A 20,164-nucleotide genomic window follows, 5' to 3' on the forward strand; every position below is an offset into this window, starting at 1 on the left:
TACTGTCTTATCGGAACCAAGAATGCAATCCCCTTTTTCAGTGAGTTATATTTTCTGTCACCTCGGAGACCTGAAAACACATCTGGTCCGGATCCTAACGGTGCGTGCTCCACTCCCCCAAGATGAAAGAACGGATGACGGTGGGGGCTAGGGATAACGGTGGGAGGAACTCTCGCCAGTTCCTTTGTTCTCTCGGAGATTTTCTGATAAACGTGTCCCTATTTAAGCGGACTGTGAATCAATGCATTTTCAGGAAGGCTAGACGTGGCATGAAGCTGGTTCGTGCTGTAGACGTCTCAGTCTCCTCCAGATCTGTATAAGTGGTATTTTAATAAAGTTTCGTCATTCTCAATCTCAAACTGTTGGTGAACTTCTGTTACGATCACTGAAGAGGTGTTCTCAACATTTTTGGTGCCATGACTCGGATGCAACAGGACAGTGACAGTCGAGGCGAATCCTGAACGACCCGAGGGGGGCTGCCTGAGGCCGGGACGCCGGCACGCTGATTTGTTTAAGGTGAGCATTGTTTTTTTTATCAGAGGGCAATCCAAATTCATACCCCCCTCCTCGAACGGGCACAGTTCGTCTCCCCTGTCACCTGTACTGCCTGCACTCCGAACAGAAATTGTAAGTAAAGGCTAATTTTCAAGCCTTGAATGGCGAGCCTTTGTTAAATTTACCAGGATAACGTTAAGAGGGTAACAGGTAACGCTAAGGGTAGAATTTGCGTAGGATAACAGTAAGGATAACGTTCAGTAAGGATAACGTTACAGTTAACAAGGAAGAGGGGGAAACGTGAGGTCGGACAGCCATAACAGCTGAGCCGGTGACCAAGAACTTTCCAGGAAGGATCAGCCCAGAGCAATAAGATGGGAAGTAAGCTAATGAAAGAAGGGGAACCCCTCAAGGGAACCCCGGCATCTTTCATGTTTAAGAGGCATCATTTTGCCGCGGTAAGACCAGGAAAAGACTGGGCTGTTTTAACTAAAGATTTAAGTAATCCCTGGCCAGAGGAGGGATCGTTCGCACTTGACAAATTGGAAGTGTTGTACGGAGCTTTGGATAAGCTAGAAAAGGAAAGGAAACACTTCCCACCCGATTATTGGAAAGTGTATGGATGGTGGGAGAAGGAAGGAATGAAGCGACTGGCGGCCTCAAGACAGGCTAGCTTGGCAGGGGAAGTACTGAAGCTTCAGGGCCAAAAGAAGCAAGCAGACAAGGTTCAGGACAAAACAATCAGGGAGGTAGTTAAGCAAGCAAATCAGCGGCTAATGCCGCTCGTCCAAAATCCGGACCAAGACCCCGCGACAGGGGAGGTAGCCACCATGCCTCTACCCCCCCAAGCCCTGAGCCCTGTCCCCGGGCCACAGGCGCCAACTCTCCCACCCCCGCCCCTGTTCCCCCAGGGGTTAGACCCCCAGAAAACTAGACCAGCCGCCCCTCAGGTTCACCTTAGCCCGGGCAATCCTTTTAGAGGACAAGAAGTTAGTGGGGCGGACAGCGGGTTCGCGGCCCCAGAAGGGCTAGGAGTATTGTACCCCTCATTGGAAGGGTTCACGGAATCGGAGAACCCACAGCCTACAATTGGGATGTGCCCCTTAAAAACCATAGGACTGAACAGGGGGGCACCCATTAACATCAGGATAGCCTGGAGAGAATCAGATTTGGCGTCTATGCAGGAGCGGGTGAGAACCTTGCTGGCCGACGAGCCCGGTCAGATACCGGAATTTATGCGTTTGTGGATACACGATACAGGCGCAGATTGGCGGGACGTTTGCCACATGGGGAAGGCTGTATTGCCCGCGCGGGTGTGGGACCAGGCCAAAATACACGCACGCTGGCCAAATGTAGCACCACCCCCGGCCCAAACCGCGGCCCAGACCCTCGCCGATTGGAATGCCCTTGTCGACCTATTGTTGGCCGGGGTATATACCGCACTGATGCCAGCCGCGGGGCCAGATTGGAATAAAATATACGGCCTAAAACAGAAACATGGCGAAGCAGCCATCGATTGGAGAGAGAGGGTAGAAAGAGCAGTATTAAAGTGGGGAGGACTGGGCCAGGTGCGGGCACAAGATCTCCCTCACGCGGTAGTGAACAATTTTTTGGTAGAAGGAATGAGACCGGCAGTTAGGAAGCGCATTCAAACGGCTATGATAGGATGGAGAAACACCCCAACCGACCAACTAGTCGAAGCGGCCGAACAATGTGGCGATGGCGACGAGAAGAAGGCCGATGTTAAGGACGACATGTTGCAAATGCTTGTCCAGGAGAAACGGGCCCAACTCAACCAAAATAAGAAGGGAAATCGAGGCCAAGGACGGGCCCAGAATCGGAACACCAGGTTAGAGCCCAACGAAGAGTGGGGCCGCGATGACGAAAACGAAAATGACGCTGACGACAACGACAATGCACGAGTCGACATGCGGACACAAGGGCCCCCTCCCCAAAATTGGAACCCACAAGGGCCCCCTCCCCAAAATTGGAACCCACAAGGGCCCCCTCCCCAAACCTGGAACATGCAGGGGCCCCCTCCACCGCCGCAGAGCTGGGCCGTGCAAACACCCCCTCCACAGACCTGGGCAGTACAAACGCCCCCTCCCCAGAACGGGTATCCACAGGGACCCCCTCCCCAAAACGATGGGCCTCCCCCAAGTTATTGGGCCCCAAGCGGAGCAAACGGGAATGGGCCGCCACAATGGGGGCAACGGAACCAACAGCCTGTGAGGCGTCCGACGCAACAGGGTCCGCGCAATAGCAACGGGTACCCCGCATCCACCGCTCCACAGGGGGCGTGCTTCCGCTGCGGACGGATGGGACATTGGAAACGTGATTGCCGGGGGCCCCGCCAGGGATACCCGCCACCGAGAAATCAAGTAGCCTATTGACGGGACGCCGGCGGGCCGCCCGTAGAATGCCCCCTCTTGACTATGACACCAACCGAGGAGCCGACCTGGACACTAGACGTGGATGGGCAACAGGTAGACTTCCTCGTAGACACGGGTGCGACTCGCAGTACTATTAACGAAGGGCAGCTACCATCTTTACGCCCCACTGATAGGGACGTTCAGATAGTGGGAGTTTCAGGCTTGCCCCAAGCGCTCCCTATTTCAGAAGAGGTAAGAGTGGTGTGCGGCCCACTAGAGGCTAGACACGCTTTTTTGATGACTACCACCGCCCCGACTAACTTGTTGGGACGGGATCTACTTTGCCGTTTAGGCTGCCAAATTTCATGTACGGAGCAGGGAGTTTTTGTAGATGTCGCGGAATCCAAACGCGATCTGTTAATGACGGCATTGTCTCGGCCCGGCCCCACCGCCTACTGGTGGAGCCTGGAAAAGGGGGCTTTGGCCACTTGGGCACACGTCCTAGACACAGTGTGCTCCCGGAACGACGGGCTGCGAGATTGGCTGCGCGTACACCAAATTACAACAGACGTAAAGGACAACCCTCCCCATTGCACGGCTTACTACGATGCCAGGGGCGGCGACGATGAGTACCGAGAAAAGATAAAGGGGTCAATAGGTAAGAATTCGGACCTACTATTGTCAAACATATGGGTTGGACGGGAGGGAATAGGCGTCGAGGTAACCCTAACTGCGGAGCAGCGGGCGTTGTCTCAGTATCCCGCAGGGGTGGACGCCCATGTTACCCTCACCACCGCCAAAGGGTGGCCGGCGGAAAGTGTAGGCTGGATGGTGGGGCGCTTGCGAGAAATTCCGTGCAGCGCCATTTATGAAGTGGACCACTGGACAGTGACGGTGCTCGACAAGGACGAGGGGTATTTGATCACCCTTGAGGAGCAAAGTATAGAAGGAAAATTTGAAGAGACAGACCTACCCCCAAAGGGCACCCACGTTGTACGAACGGTGTCTCAGAGCCCGGGCGAGTCCGATGACCTTTTGGAGGAGGTTCCGGCCGATTTGTGGTCCCAACACGACAATGATGTCGGGCGAATTCGCGATGCCAAACCTCTGGTGATACCAGTCCAACCAGGAATGCCCCTCCCAAACATGAGACAATATAAATTGCGGCACGAGGCCGATGCGGGCATAGAGCCAGTGATTCAATCTTTGGTGAAACAGAAAATAATTGTGGAAACTAACAGCCAATGCAACACACCAATTTTGCCCGTGAAGAAACCAATGCAGAATAAATGGAGGTTCGTGCAGGATTTGAGGGAAGTAAACAAAGTTATACAAGGCATACACCCAGTGGTACCAAATGCGGAAGGCCTTATGACATCTATCCCACCGGACGCAACACATTTTACCGTTATTGACCTATGCTCTGCCTTTTTCTCCGTACCTATCGCACCTGAGTCACAATACTTGTTCGCCTTCACCTTTAGGGGGCACCAGTTCACCTGGACGGTGTTACCCCAAGGGTTCTCCGATAGCCCCACCCTGTTCTCCCGGGCGCTGCACCGCGATTTGGCAGACGTGGAACTAAAAGGGGGTTCGGTGTTGTTGCAATACATTGACGACCTGTTGATTTGTTCCCCTTCCAAGGAAGCCTGTGAAGGGGACTCCATGGCCCTGCTAAGAGCCTTGGCAACCAAGGGCCACAAGGTGGGACGGAGAAAGCTCCAATTTGTACGGAAGGTAGTAACCTATTTGGGTCATGCCATTTCACACGGGAAGCGAGAATTGCATGCCGGACGGGTGACCGCCATCATGGAATCGCCACGACCAAGTACGCAACGACAGATGTTGCGCTTCCTAGGTATGACGGGTTACTGCCGCTCTTGGATAATCGACTACGCGCTACTTGCTAAACCGCTGTACGAAGCCACCAGAATAGGAGAACCGAACTACTTGGTTTGGACGGACGAATTGATGCGCCGTTTCGAGGGGCTGAAAAGGGCATTGGTAACGGCACCGACTTTAGGACTCCCCGATTATGCGAAACCATTCACCCTTTACACTCATGCAGTAAGGGGTTTTGCTCAGTCCGTTTTGACACAGACTCATGGAGATAAGGAACGACCGGTAGCCTACTTTAGCAAAAAGCTAGAACCAGTCGAGCAAGGGTTTCCGGTGTGCCTGCAAGCCGTGGCAGCGGCTAGGTACGCAGTGGAAAGGACAGCGGACATTGTAATGGGGCACCCGGTAACGCTACAGGTACCACACTGCGTCACTTCACTGTTACTACAGCGGACAACACAACACTTGTCGACCACTAGATTAATGCAATACGAAACAGCACTGATTACGGCCGCCAACGTCACCATTAAACGTTGCACTACACTCAACCCGGCCTCACTGATGCCCACCCCAGAGGAGGGCGAACCCCACGTATGTGTCGATGTAGTACAGCAAGTCTCCACGGTACGTCCGGACTTGAAGGACGTTCCCCTCGACAACCCCGATCGTGTGTACTACGTCGATGGATCAGCTAAACGCGGATGGGACGGCTCTTTGCTATCCGGATACGCGGTGTGTTCAGATAATGAGACGGTAGAAAGCGGGCGCCTCCCGCCCACATTTTCCGCCCAGCAGGCGGAGCTGTGCGCCTTGACTAGAGCATGTAGCTTGGCGGCAGACCTTGCCGTCAACATTTATACAGATTCAGCATACGCGCACGGGGTAGTTCACGACAAAGGGGCAATTTGGAAGATGCGAGGCTTTCTCACATCTGCGGGTTCGGTCATAAAGAACGGCGAACTGGTTGAAGGGCTACTCCGAAGCATCTTGCTTCCCCGCGCGGTCGCGGTAATTAAATGTCGCGGCCACCAAAAGACAGACTCTGACGTCGCCCGAGGCAACGCCAGAGCGGACGCAGCGGCAGGAAAAGCGGCCAACCAACAAATAGGACGGAACATGCCGATGGTAACGCGAGCAAAGGGGGCACACACGCAAACTGCCAACGTACCGACCTCAGGACCAACCCCCTCCTCGCAAAATGGGTGCACCATCACCGCCTCACCGACTAATGAAGACGTTATAAAACTTCAAAACGCAGCAACAGCAGCCGAACACGATGACTGGGTAAAACGAGGGGCCACACGCCCCGGACCAAATGCGATGTGGACCCTTCACGGAAAACCAATAGCACCCAAGGAACTACTGCCTTGGCTGGCACGTATGGGACATCAAAATGGCCATGTGTGCCAGAGGGGGGTGATGGAACAGATAAACTATACCTGGGCGGCACCGGGACTGTCGCGAATCGCATCTGAGGTGTGCCGGTCATGCGCGGTTTGCCAACAACACAACAGGGGGGCACCACCAAGGCACCCACATAATGCGGGCCATCCCCGACCAATCGGGCCCTTCTGTCATGTCCAGTTCGATTTTATAAACATGGAACCAAGTATGTCGTTCCGCTATGTCCTGGTAATCGTGGACATGTTCACAAAATGGGTCGAGGCCTATCCATGCGTTAAGTCAGACGCCCCGACAGTAGCCAAGCGCCTCGTGCGGGATTTCATGTGCAGATTCGGCATCCCTCAGAAAATTTCGTCAGACAAAGGGGGCCACTTCACGGGAGAGGTGATTAAGGGTATCCTAAAGGCACTGGGCGTGAAACAATCTTTCCATTGCGCTTATCACCCACAATCAGCGGGACTTGTGGAACGCACCAACGGGACTCTGAAACTTAAGGTAGCCAAGATCTGTGCAGACACAGGTTTGAAGTGGCCGGAAGCACTCCCGCTGGCGTTAATGAGTATTCGGTCCACTCCGGGCCGCACCACGGGCCTTTCCCCCCACGAGATATTAATGGGACGACCTATGAGTTTGCCTGTTTCGGCCCCGATGGACATGTCCAAACTTGACTTGCCTGTGATGGATGACATGCTTTTAAAGTTTTGCAGAGGATTGTCCAATGTGGCACGCAGCATTCACGCCCGGGTACGAGAGGCGTTGCCTGAACCAACAAGCCACGCCATCCACGACTTCCAGACCGGCGATTACGTGCTCGTAAAACACTTCACCCGCAAGAACGCCTTGGAACCAAGGTGGAAGGGACCAGTCCAGGTGTTGCTGACTACACCAACGGCAGTCTTTTGCGAGGGCAAGACCTCGTGGATCCACGCCACGCACTGTAAGTTGGCCATACAAGCACCAGACACTACACCACAACAACCACAGTAAGGATGGGCCTAATCATAGGTACGATACTATTGATAGCAACAGCAGCTAGGGGAAGCTCCGATCCCAATAGATGCGAAAACGGAACCCGACACCTCACGGTAACATGGGGACAAAGAGTATCACTACCATGTTTCGAACAGAAAACCCTGTACACAAATTGGGTAGCCGTAAGATGGCTAGCACTGTCGGCAGGGCCTGGACGCGTTGGCATTGTACTACGAAAGATACGAGAGTTCCGGGAAGACGGGCAAGCTAGCATTAAGACCTTGGCCCAACCAGGATACCAATGGGGAACCCCTGATTTTAAGCTACAAACACGCACACGCCTAGAGAAAGACATGACTATGCAGGTCCGGTGCAGCGTCTGGACCCCTGGCGCGGCCGGTGGCGAAACGAACTACATACGATGCAACGAATACATACTCACGCCGCAACCCCAGGATAAGGCCCCAAAGAAGGGTGAAAACACATATTGGAAAGTGGCCAGGGAGGTGGCAACAATTCAAAATAGGACACACTGCTGGTCGTGCATGCACTTTCCCCAAGCAGGCACCACAGGAATACACATGATAGTGCTACCTTTGTCCCTCAATGACCTCTGCTCACAACCTATCGATTCCCCATGTTTAGTCACCACGCTGGAAAGAGAAGGGGTTGACAACGGCAAGAGTTGCAATCGACAATTTAATTATCGCCCGTCAATGATTGCCCATGTGGCCGAGAGGCCTGCCCCCGTCTGGGTCAAACCACAGAAAGGGACGGTCTGCCTCCAGGGTTCCGGCCACTTGCGTATGGGAGAATCAGAATGCGCCTACACTCTCCCCGGGAAGCTGGGACAAGGGAGCTCGGGGATTACATTACGAATAGTACTGCAAGATAAACACAACCACAACATAACGGCTATAACATTCTCTAGGGGGGTTAGTAGGATTAATGGGGTGGTAAAGGGACTCCAGTGCTTATCCACCCACCTGGTCCCACCCCATGGGACAATGTTTATATGCGGCGACAAGGCTTACCCCTATTTACCAAATAATTGGGGGGGCACATGTTATCTGGGTTCAGTCCTTCCTGACGTTGAGATACTGGATGAGCTAGACCCAAAGTCCTTGGACAGGCGTTATAAGAGGTCAGTCATGAACGAAGATGGAACCACTAAACTACACGGGAGCCTATGGGAAAAGGTGTTAGGTTTCTTCTTCCCAGGTGCGGGCACAGCCATGAACAGCTTCCGGATAGACAAATTGGCTTTGGCCCTAGAAAAGGTGGCAAACGACACCGCTACGGCTCATGATATACTATTGGACACGGTAATTCACATGCGTACAATGGTGATGCAGAATCGGGTGGCTTTGGACATGCTCCTGGCAGAGAAAGGAGGGGTATGCGGAATAATAGAGGGAAAATGTTGCACTTACATACCTGATCCATCTGAAGGAGTGTCAGCCGCAATAGTGAGACTAAGGGAAACTAGCCACGCCCTGACGATCGATCGGATCGCGCGCGAGAATTCTTATAAATTTAGCTGGCTCACTGACTGGTTCCGGGGATGGACGGGCACCATAGTGAAGTGGTTATTGACCGCACTGGCTGTGATAATTGGGGTAGTAATTTGGGGGGCACTAATGAAATCTCTAGTCCTCCTCTGTATGAGAAAGTATTTTACAGGATGGAAAGTGAAAAAGCCGCCGACAACGACTATGGTTCTGACCACAAAGGCCGTCGACCTGAATGGGCCCTTCAACAAGGCAGTTGTGACCAGCGCTCCAGAAAATTGTATTGAATTTTGTGATGACTGTGATACTTGTGTTGATCCCATGTGGGAACTGGCTGCTGCCTGTAATGATGTCTGTGATGACTGTGATACTTGTGCTATGAACCCCTTGCGTGTACTGGCTAACGCCTCTTATGTATTACAAGCTGACAGCTGTACACCCCCTTCCGACCCAACTATGGATCTGATTGCGACGCTGGGTCTGGCAATCGAGGGACCCGACGTGGATATCCTAGACCCGCAAGCCGACCAGGCGCCCATGGGAGACTTTGACATAAAGGAAGTCCCTCTCTTTGCTTCAAATGTTTTAAGTTCAAATGCTTCAAGTGAATCGGATTTTTACGCTCTGTACCCTGACCAGGAAAATGAGACACAAGATACTGACGACATTATGTATTCCCCAGAACAGCAGCACGTGAGAGATCTCATGGGCATGATCGTTGATTAACTTCGAAGATCTGCAAGGACCGCGTCTGCAAAGGGTGGGGGGAGCAAGTTCCGCAGGGGAGGTGACTGGCCCCCTGGCGGGGCAGAACCTCATCTGGACCAGACGCCTTCGTTGTGGATCCGAAACGTTAATGGACTTTCATGTTCTGAGCCCTCAGGTTCCAAGCACGCACCACACCACACGTTCCCCAAATGCACGGGCGAGGCGCTATGTGCGCACGGTATGCCCTTGGGAGATACCCGCATTACACGATTGTCTTTCAATAAAGCCCGATGCGGCACGTTGTCTCTTGAGATACTTTGTCTCGTCGAGACAAGAGGAAGGGATGTCAGGTCGCAGATCTGTTACTGCTTAAATGCCCTGTATGGATGTCGTCAGGCTAAATATGTTATGTTATAAATACTGCTTAAAAATGCTATTTCATAAAGTTAATAAAGGTTACCGCTTCGTTTTAGTTTAAAATGAGAAAAAGCTCGCTTCATCCGTGCTGAACGTCTGGCCTCATTGTATACGATGTGCCCCTTGACGGCTGGATAAGTCTAAGTCATAAACCTTCTCTCTTTTCCCAGATGGCGCCCAAACCGCGGGCAGGAGAATGAATAATATGCGCGCGGAATGTGTAACTTCACGTAGGATGCTTGAACCGTAGACATATAACCTTTGATAAACGGCCAAAACATTAATTATATTTCGTATAATCACAGCGGCGCTTGAGTTACAATAAATATGCTTTGAATTTATGTTTAAATGAGAAATGTGAACTGAAGGTGCTTTTAACACCTGGGACTCATCAGAGCAACCTCATTCACTTTACGGTCTTATCGGAACCAAGAATGCAATCCCCTTTTTCAGTGAGTTATATTTTCTGTCACCTCGGAGCCCTGAAAACACATCTGGTCCGGATCCTAACGGTGCGTGCTCCACTCCCCCAAGATGAAAGAACGGATGACGGTGGGGGCTAGGGATAACGGTGGGAGGAACTCTCGCCAGTTCCTTTGTTCTCTCGGAGATTTTCTGATAAACGTGTCCCTATTTAAGCGGACTGTGAATCAATGCATTTTCAGGAAGGCTAGACGTGGCATGAAGCTGGTTCGTGCTGTAGACGTCTCGGTCTCCTCCAGATCTGTATAAGTGGTATTTTAATAAAGTTTCGTCATTCTCAATCTCAAACTGTTGGTGAACTTCTGTTACGATCACTGAAGAGGTGTTCTCAACACATATACACACACAAAAACTTTCTCCAACGCGGGGGATACGTTCAGGGTTAACCTCGTGTTGGAGGAATCATTAAGGGTGTAGTACTGGTGAAAAATTGAGAAAACTACATAGGTACCTTTGAAAGGCCTTTACACAACAAGTACAAAAAGTTTTAATTAAAACAAAAGCCGCGTCGATGTTACACAATGCCTAGATGCAGCTGTGCCTATAACATCGACGTTATAGGCACAGGACATTCCTATTGATTCGATTACTTGATGTTATTTTTGTGCAAAGTGAAAATATATCTCGGCAATTTCCCGTGTGTGGTGACGAATTTTTAATATATCTCGGCATTTTCCCGTCTGTTATTTCAGGCGGTGTATGACTGACCATGCCGCGATTTAAAAAAAAATACATCTCGGCAATTTCCCGTGTGTGGCGACACGTGAACGAAGCTATGCTCCTCTCTCCACATTATTGCGACGAGGTATAAATTAAATATTTCATCGTGACGATTGTCATCAAATGGACGAATTTTAAAATATATCTCGGCATTTTCCCATCTGTTATTTCAGGCGGTGTATGACTGACCATGCCGCGATTTTAAATATATATATCTCGGCAATTTCCCGTATGTGGCGACACCTGAACGAAGCTATGCTCCTCTCTCCACATTATTGTGACGATGTATAAATTAAATATTTCATCGTGACGATTGTCATCAAATGGATGAATTTTTAATATATCTCGGCATTTTCCCGTCTGTTATTTCGGGCGGTGTATGACTGACCATGCCGCGATTTAAACAAAATATATATATCTCGGCATTTTCCTGTCTCTTATTTCGGGCGGTGTATGACTTACCATGCCGCGATTTAAAAAAAAAAAATCTCAATGGACTTGAAGTTACAGGCCTTTGAGAATTCATTTCGTTCTATAAAGGGCAACTTTCATCGGATTTTCTTCCCGTTTTTTTTCAACCGAGTCTAAAACTATGTTAGCGACTGTGAAAAATGAAATGATATATCAAATTTGATTTGAAATAAAACTGTGTGAGAGAGGAAGACACCACGGGCCTACAAAACAGGCCTCAAAGCTATGCGAGTTAATAAAATGGTGGATATTTGTTTATATGAAGCCTCTCCCACAATGGGTGGAGCTATGGTTCCCAGAATGGGTGGAGCTTTGAGGTTTTGTCTTCTCTGCAAGAAGAAGAAGAACAACAACAACAACAACAACAACAACAACAACAACAACAGCAGAGGGCACTCTATGACCAGCGTCTTGCGACGCGGCTAAAAACAAAGTCAAGTTAATATCTAATTTTCAGTTTTTCTTGAAAGATATAATCTTGGCTTTAACTCAGACCAGTTTCAACGCTTCTTTGTCATATTACATGCATATAATTTGCATAAATTAGACCGTCAATAAAAAACAAGGAAAAACAAAGAACACATTTCTACTTCTATCTTCTATGTCACCTATCATTCTTTTCACACAAAACTTGGTACATGTATTATACATGTTACTCTACTACCTGATGAGGATTTTGTGAAATTATGTCAAATGTTCACCAATTAGCTAATTATGCCAATTACCAGATAAAACTTGGTTGTCCTTCAATAAATCCACAATGGCTACTCCTATAAACAAAAGCCTTCATCATTTTAAAGGAAGTGATATTCTGAATATCCTGTCCAAATTTCAGCCTAAAAGAATGATGCATTTCCCAAGTTATAACAAATTTCATGCAAAATATTATATTGAATTGAATTGAAATTTGAATTTTTCAATAATTAGGGGTACTTCTATGACCTCTAATAGCATGATTCTTGTTTATAAGACGATAAGGAAACTGTTCAGCTAAAAAAAAAAAAAAAAAAAAAAAAAAAAAAAATCACCTGTTCACCAGTACCTTAGGCGTATGGGGAAATTGGGGATATGTTCCAGGCTCCCAAAAAACTGACCCTAAAAGAGCCTTTCTTGCCTTTTTTACATGTTTTTGTATGGAATGGTGCAGAATTATTAAATATATATTAAAATAAGTGTTAGTTGTTAGTATCATAATAGTACTGTATTATTGCAAAATAACGCCTTATTGTGAGGTGGTTGTTCGAGGTTTGGGTGATGATTTGCTGGTGGTAGCTGTTGAAGGAGGCCTAAAGAATTGTTTTATAGGCACTTGCCTTGCATTCTGTTTTAACTCCCTGTGAATTTCTGTGTAGGGATTTAAAGCCGACTCTATGGCCCACTTGAACTTCAGGTTTCTTTTTCCTTAAGAAATAAGGAAAAAGAATAAAATCTTTGGGGAAACGCCGGCCGTTTTTGTCGCAATTAATCCAGAATGTAAAATCGAACTGCGATCGCCGATGACGGCAGGTGGCGACTCGTATCATCGTATGTATAAATTAAATATGAATTAACCCTTGTCCACATAAAGGGGGGGGGGGGTCTTTTTAGCCTTGTATTTAGCCTAAGAACACCTGCCTCGTGTGTACAAGGGTTAAAGTACAGTACAGTAAAGGAATAAGAATAATATAAATCTTTGGGAAAACACCAGCCCCAATCGCCGAATTGCGAAACACTTGCGTTTGGGAGGTTTTGACGCATTTAATTCAGGGCGTAAATTGGAAACAGTGTTTGAGGAAGCCACGTTGGAGGAAGTTTTATTGTATATGTGCAGTGCATTCAGAAAGTATTCAGACCCCTTCACTTTTTTCACATTTTGTTATGTTGCAGCCTTTTGCTGAAATCGTTTAAATTCATTTTTTCCCTCATCAATCTACACTCAATACCCCATAATGACAAAGAGAAAACAGGATTTTAGAAAGTTTTGCAAATTTATTAAAAAGAAAAAACTGAAATATCACATTGACAGAAGTATTCATACCCTTTGCTACGACACTTGAAATTTAGCTCAGGTGCCTCCCATTTCTCTTGATCTTTGAGATGTTTCTACACCTTGATTGGAGTCCACCTGTGGTAAATTCAATTGATTGGACATGATTTGGAAAGGCACCTGTCTATATAAGGTCTCACAGCTGACAATGCATATCAGAGAAAAAAAACCAAGCCATGAGGTCGAAGGAACTGCCTGCAGAGCTCAGAGACAGGATTGTGTCGAGGCACAGATCTGGGGAAGCCTACAAAAACATTTCTGCTGCATTGAAAATTCCCAAGAGCACAGTAGTCTAGTAGGAAGACTAGGTCCCCCTGCAACCCCCGGAGATATACTTCTAATCAGTGTTTCTAGATTGGAAAAAATGTGTAGAAAATGACTAGCTATGGCCCCAAGCTGAAAAAATGTCCCACATACCATTTTTATGCAAATTACTGCTGCAAATTTTATGCAAAATTATGCAAATTTTATGCAAATTTTTGATGAGGAGTAGAGTTGAGGGGTCTTTGAGGGCTTCATCGAGGTGCTCTCGGTTGCAAGACTGGGTCATTCTGAGAAGCACAGCAGGGTCAGAGATCATGATGTTCTCCTCCTCAGTGAATCTCTCCATCAACAGCCTCTCCATTGCCTCACACACTGTTTTGAGGCAAAAGAGGGACTTTGCGTAGGCCTTTCCACTGAGAACACCTTTGAGAGATCCACTTGTTACTAGTTGTGCCTCAAAGAGAATCTCTGCATATCCAGAACCACGCATCTTGTGTCCAGTGAGCATCCCGATGTAGTTCATGGATGTGTGGAAGGGTCCAATCGTTACTACATGACTAGCAAATTCATTTGGCCAGCGCCAGATGATGGGAAGGGCTTTCATGCAGACACCCAGATCAAATGTATTCAGGACCCATCTCTGACCCACCTCAGCAGTTGCTGCCTCGGAACGCTTCAGTAGCTCACGAACAACTGCGTTGTCTGTGATCGGTCTGTGCCTGGTGCCTGCATGGCATGGCAATGGCCTGCAGCCTGTGCCTGGGCTAGGGGGTTTCACCTCTGCAACTGGTTCTCCCCCACCCAGCAAATCAACAGTCGACTACTGCACGCCTATCCACCAACCGATCACAGACAACGCAGTTGTTCGTGAGCTACTGAAGCGTTCCGAGGCAGCAACTGCTGAGGTGGGTCAGAGATGGGTCCTGAATACATTTGATCTGGGTGTCTGCATGAAAGCCCTTCCCATCATCTGGCGCTGGCCAAATGAATTTGCTAGTCATGTAGTAACGATTGGACCCTTCCACACATCCATGAACTACATCGGGATGCTCACTGGACACAAGATGCGTGGTTCTGGATATGCAGAGATTCTCTTTGAGGCACAACTAGTAACAAGTGGATCTCTCAAAGGTGTTCTCAGTGGAAAGGCCTACGCAAAGTCCCTCTTTTGCCTCAAAACAGTGTGTGAGGCAATGGAGAGGCTGTTGATGGAGAGATTCACTGAGGAGGAGAACATCATGATCTCTGACCCTGCTGTGCTTCTCAGAATGACCCAGTCTTGCAACCGAGAGCACCTCGATGAAGCCCTCAAAGACCCCTCAACTCTACTCCTCATCAAAAATTTGCATAAAATTTGCATAATTTTGCATAAAATTTGCAGCAGTAATTTGCATAAAAATGGTATGTGGGACATTTTTTCAGCTTGGGGCCATAGCTAGTCATTTTCTACACATTTTTTCCAATCTAGAAACACTGATTAGAAGTATATCTCCGGGGGGTGCAGGGGGACCTAGTCTTCCTACTAGACTACAGTGGCCTCCATAATTCTTAAATGGAAGAAGTTTGGAGCAACCAGAACTCTTTCTAGAGCTGGCCGCCCGGCCAAACTGAGCAATCGGGGGAGAAGGGCCTTGGGAAGAGAGGTGACCAAGAACCCGATGGTCACACTGGTTGAGCTCCAGAGATCCTGTGTGGAGATGGGAGAAACTTCCAGAAGGACAACCATCACTGCTACACCCCACCGATCTGGTCTTTATGGTAGAGTGGCCAGACGGAAGCCAAACAGTTCAATCTTGGTTTCATCAGACCACAGAATCTTGTTTCTCACAGTCTGAGAGTCCTTTAGGTGCTTTAAAAAAAAAAAAAAAAAATTTTTATTTTTATTTTTACAAACTCCAAGCGGGATTTCATGTGTCTTTCACTGAGGAGAGGCTTCTGTCTGGCCACTCTGCCATAAACCCCAGATCGGTGGAGTGTTGCAGTGATGGTTACTCGTGGCCAGAGAAGATCGAGTACTATAATTCAGCTCAGCTTTTAATTGCGAAATGGGCCCAGCCCGGCCGAGGCCACCTCGACCGGCCTCGCCACCTAGCCTCTAACCTCTAACCTTCCCGAGGCCCGTCCCGACATTTTTTGTTTCAGAGGTTTCCTCCTATCTTTCACTGTCCAGGAGATTAGCGCTAGCAGACAAACAAACTTCATATATATTGTTGCGGTTCTATATGCCGCCCTTCTTCCCCTTACCAAGGGGGGATTAATCCCCTTGTCTTTGCTGGGCTTGGCGGAACCGAGACTTGAAACGCCCTTCCCGGGCGAGCGCGAAGTAGGGTTTCGGGACCAATTCTCGCTCGTACCCAAGTACCCGCGCTGCCACGGAAACGAGGTAGCAAGCCTCGCATGAACCACGTGTGATGCGAGTACGCCGAGCGGATTGCGTACACGTGGTCCGCGCAGTTACCTAAATGTTGGAACCCGATTAAAGCGGTTGTACTCGTGCCACGCTTAGCCAATGAATAAACCACAGGAACGATCGAATCAGGAAAAGGAAGAACACTGGTTTTAATTATTCCCACACGTATGTACAATGATCAGGGACGCAGAGACACAGAGCAGCCTTAGACAATCTTAACTTATACCCAGACAACGGGCCCGTCTCACACTCACACAGGGAATTGCAGATGGGTAGATGTTCCCCAACGCGTCGCCGTGGTCGTCCGGAGATGGTCCCCGTCCGTCTCTCCACGGTCCCCGCACGTCCCGCGAAGATGGTGGCAGGCGATGGCAGGAACTCGTAGCGCGTCTCCCGAACAAGGCAGATAGAGGTGGAACGGCAAAGGGCGGAACTTTCAGCGCGGCTGGCGATTACTCAGCCGTTCTCACTCGCACGTCTCAAATGCACTGTACAATGGTTCATGCGCGTCTGGCTTCGCCCGAGTATCTGTACAGTTCTCACACGCTGCCAACTCCTCTTTCTCGATCCTCTGAGCTGATTAGTGCGCACGAGTTCTTTAGCGCTAGCAGTCCTTTGTTCATCGGCCTTCCCGCACGAGTCCTCGTGCAAGTTCCTTAGGCAGCAGTCCTTTTACCAACCCTTTTCAACGCGAGTCCTCTGGTGCACGTCCCTCTCTCACGAGTCCTTTCGAGGGCTTTGCACAGCGGGTTTTATAGCTACGCCCCCCGAACCTTCTGGATCTCTCTCGAACCCTCACCACGCCCTGTGACGCCACGCTGCCGCCACCACCTCTGAGCTCTGATTGGCGGCTCGTGCTTACCGTCAGCGCTTCTGCCGCTCTGCCTCGGTCCTCCTGACCTTCCTAGCCTGCCTCGTGTTAACTCGCCCAAAATGAACCAACGTTAGCGCAAAAGGGCATGAGGCTACAGACGCTGGATTGTCGGTGATGAGTAGAGCCAAGAGAATAGGCCTACTAACACAGAACTAACAATGGAAAAGGACTAAGCTTACAAATACTAAGACATAATTATACTATCGTGAGGCTACATTTTGCCTGTGTGACTAACTATGAGGGGCAACTGTTAACCTTTATTAGACTCACTGTACAAACTCAAAACCACAACACATATATATATATTTCTTTTTTTAAATAAGTGTTTTGAAATGTACAATATGTTCAAATTTTAAGCTTGATATAAGCTTGATATAATTGATATAATTTTAAGCTTGATATAATTTTAAGCAAATTGATATAAAAGCTTACAATTCTTGGCGGCGCAGACTTGTCTTGCATGGGGAGATGAAACGAATTAATATTCAACGTGTTCACAAATTCCCTTGTATCATCTGTGACTGCATCTGCATCAAGCCAATGTACAAAATACTTATCTTCCATCAGCAACATGGGTGGGCAGTGGGCACTCTCTCATCTCGCCCAAGTGAACTATTGTTTAAACCTGCCCGGGTTGATCGAGTCATATGCAAACAGATAATATTATTTGCCCCAGCATTCTTCCGTCCCTCCCACCACCTTCGAATCCATCAGTGGATACAAGACCGCTCGCCAGAGCATGAGATTTAGAGCGGTTCATAATGTAGATGCCCAATGTGCGTTCTCAGCGTACACAAAATAAAATTATGTTTTGTCTGTCTTTTGAGTTGGAGAGCAGTGTCTTTCTTTGACACATTCATTAGCAGATAACTGTCCCTTTGCTCACCCCCTAAGTCATTTTATCACAATACCGGTAACTAAATTTGAAAAATAATGCTGAAGAACAACCTACTCATGACATCCCCCAAAGGTACTTTGAGCATACTTCTTGAAGTGCAATTTGCCATGCAAACTGATTGCCCTCTTTCCCTCTCCACCACCAAATGTTCCCACTCCATCTCCCCAACAAAATATTGTTATGAATTTGGGTAGAGTGATATATATAGAGCCAGGTAGATCTGAATAGGTATCATGCTTCGTCTGTCGCGATAGGGAATCTACCTTGTAATAAGCTCTGTGTGTAGCCCGGATGTCGGTCATAAGTCGTATTTGTGTCCCCGCCTCGAGGGGGGGCAGGGCATGCTAATTAGTACAGGGATTATGGGTAATATTCCTTTGTTTGTCGTTCCCCCTGTCACCAAACCTGTGTCCCTTATGGCAAAACATTCACATAGACATTAGATGGATCCCTTAGAGCACAACAGTAATTAGTTCCCCTCCCTTACAACAATGACCTTGGAAGAAAACAGGCAGGAAACCAGATCGGGGCACCGCCGCATGGGCCGCAGCCAGCCACACCACCAGCTGGCCGAGCAACAAGGCTCGTGGCAGGCTATAGCCATGCCCAGGAGGACTGTGATTGGTCTGTGGAAGGGACAGAGAACTGCCCCGTGATTGGAGGGAAGGACTTGTGGTTGGCCACGAGGGTGGCGTGACATGGTGGGCTGGAAGCACTCGGCCAATGGGAGGAAGCCAGTGGAGTGGGAAGATTCTGGAAGACGAGGGTCACTGCGCTGGTTGGAGGGAGGAAAGAACTGACATCACAGGGCGAGTAGTAAAACTGCCGGCTCGCCAGCATTGCGCTCTCTTCCCTCCTCCCGCACTCGTCCCTGGCCCTTTCCGTTCCTGTCTCTCTCTGTGCTTCCCTGAAGTTCTCTTCGTGCCTCGTGTTGGAGATCGGCTTCGTGTGGAGATCGCTAGCCCTGCATTGGACCTTTGGTGCTTTTGGTTCGTCGTGGTGTTCGGTGCTTTTGGTGCTGCGAGCGGACGGGACCTCGGGTGCGACTGACGAGGAGCTTGCAGCTCGGTGAGGCCTGACGGCACACGAACAGGCGCGCATCGAGGCCGATTTCCCACCGACATCGAAGCCGCGGCGGGCTTGCGTGCTTGGAGCCGACGATTCCTTGACTGCAGACTACAGACAGTTAAGACGCATCACATTTCACAAATACACGCCATAACGTTATATTTTCCTCAATTCATTTTCCTTTGTCTCGTATCCGAAGTGTGAGTGGGGACGTCCCGATTAGGACATTTTATTACCGGCATGTATTTTCCTGTCCCGCTATTCATTGTAAAATAAACCCTTGTATCATTTTATTTTCCCTTCAAAATCTTGTGTTCGTTTGAGTTAATCCCCTGCAGGATCGGAGCTGCTTGCCGCCTCTTCTTCTTCATTCCTCCTCCTGCACTTCTATAGCCAAGTCCGAATTGATCGTCGCCTCAAGTAAAGCCGTTCGGTCCTCCACGGTCCTACCGTGTTAACCGAAGGGATCGTGTGACAATATGGCAAAAGCACAGCATTGAGTAACAATGCTACTGAATACAATCAGCAATTGCATAAAATCTCCACAAAGTGATTCACACAACAATAGGCAACAAAATATATTGAAAGAGTGCAAAGCTCTCATCACCTTTTTGATCTAAAGCTTCCAATGCTTCAGGTTCAACCTTTATAACGTGAAGATCTGCAAACACATCACATTAGAGATGAATAATAACGTTTGTGGGCAGACAAAATCCAAAACTGTAAAAGCAGACATTACTACATTAAACAATACCCTCTTCTTTCTCTAATTGTATTTTGTTGTTGTATACAAAGTCAAGGCTCGTGAAAGAACTAAAGCATAACAGAACAAAACTGGAATGGCACTCGGTTCCACGCATACCTCCGCCAAGCTGAAGAGTTTGTTTTGTATCCCACGGATAGGTCAGATCTGGATTTAGACCTGAACCAAAATCTAATCGGCTTGTTCTTGTCACCTAACCAACTCATCCACCAAGTTTAGTCATAACTCGTCCATAACTTTTTTTGAATATCATGCTATATAATCGCTTTTCACCTGATCTCTCAATGGTGAAGAATTACTCGGGAAAAAAATTCTCGTAGCCGGATCCAGATCTGCATCTTCAACAAAATCTAAACATTTCATCCTTGTCACATACACTACCTCTCTGACAAATTTTTGCGGCATCCGTCAGACAAACAAACAGGGGTGAAAACAACCTCCATCCACCTTCGATGGCGGAGGTAATAAA

The 20,164-nt window shown here is 48.6% G+C and overlaps 1 protein-coding gene across 1 annotated transcript in view; it reads right to left on the reverse strand.

The window, feature by feature from the left end:
- Window positions 1-20,164, reverse strand: part of LOC137421517 (uncharacterized) — an 83,689-nt gene that overhangs the window by 58,189 nt on the left and 5,336 nt on the right. The window contains exon 2 of the mRNA XM_068107650.2: window positions 19,540-19,593. Coding sequence (XP_067963751.2) covers window positions 19,540-19,593 — 54 coding nt within the window. The remainder of the gene's footprint in view (window positions 1-19,539; window positions 19,594-20,164) is intronic.

The sequence above is a fragment of the Myxine glutinosa genome, chromosome 1 (genome assembly GCF_964187855.1).
Source record: "Myxine glutinosa chromosome 1, kmMyxGlut1.1, whole genome shotgun sequence".
NCBI lineage: Eukaryota > Metazoa > Chordata > Myxini > Myxiniformes > Myxinidae > Myxine > Myxine glutinosa.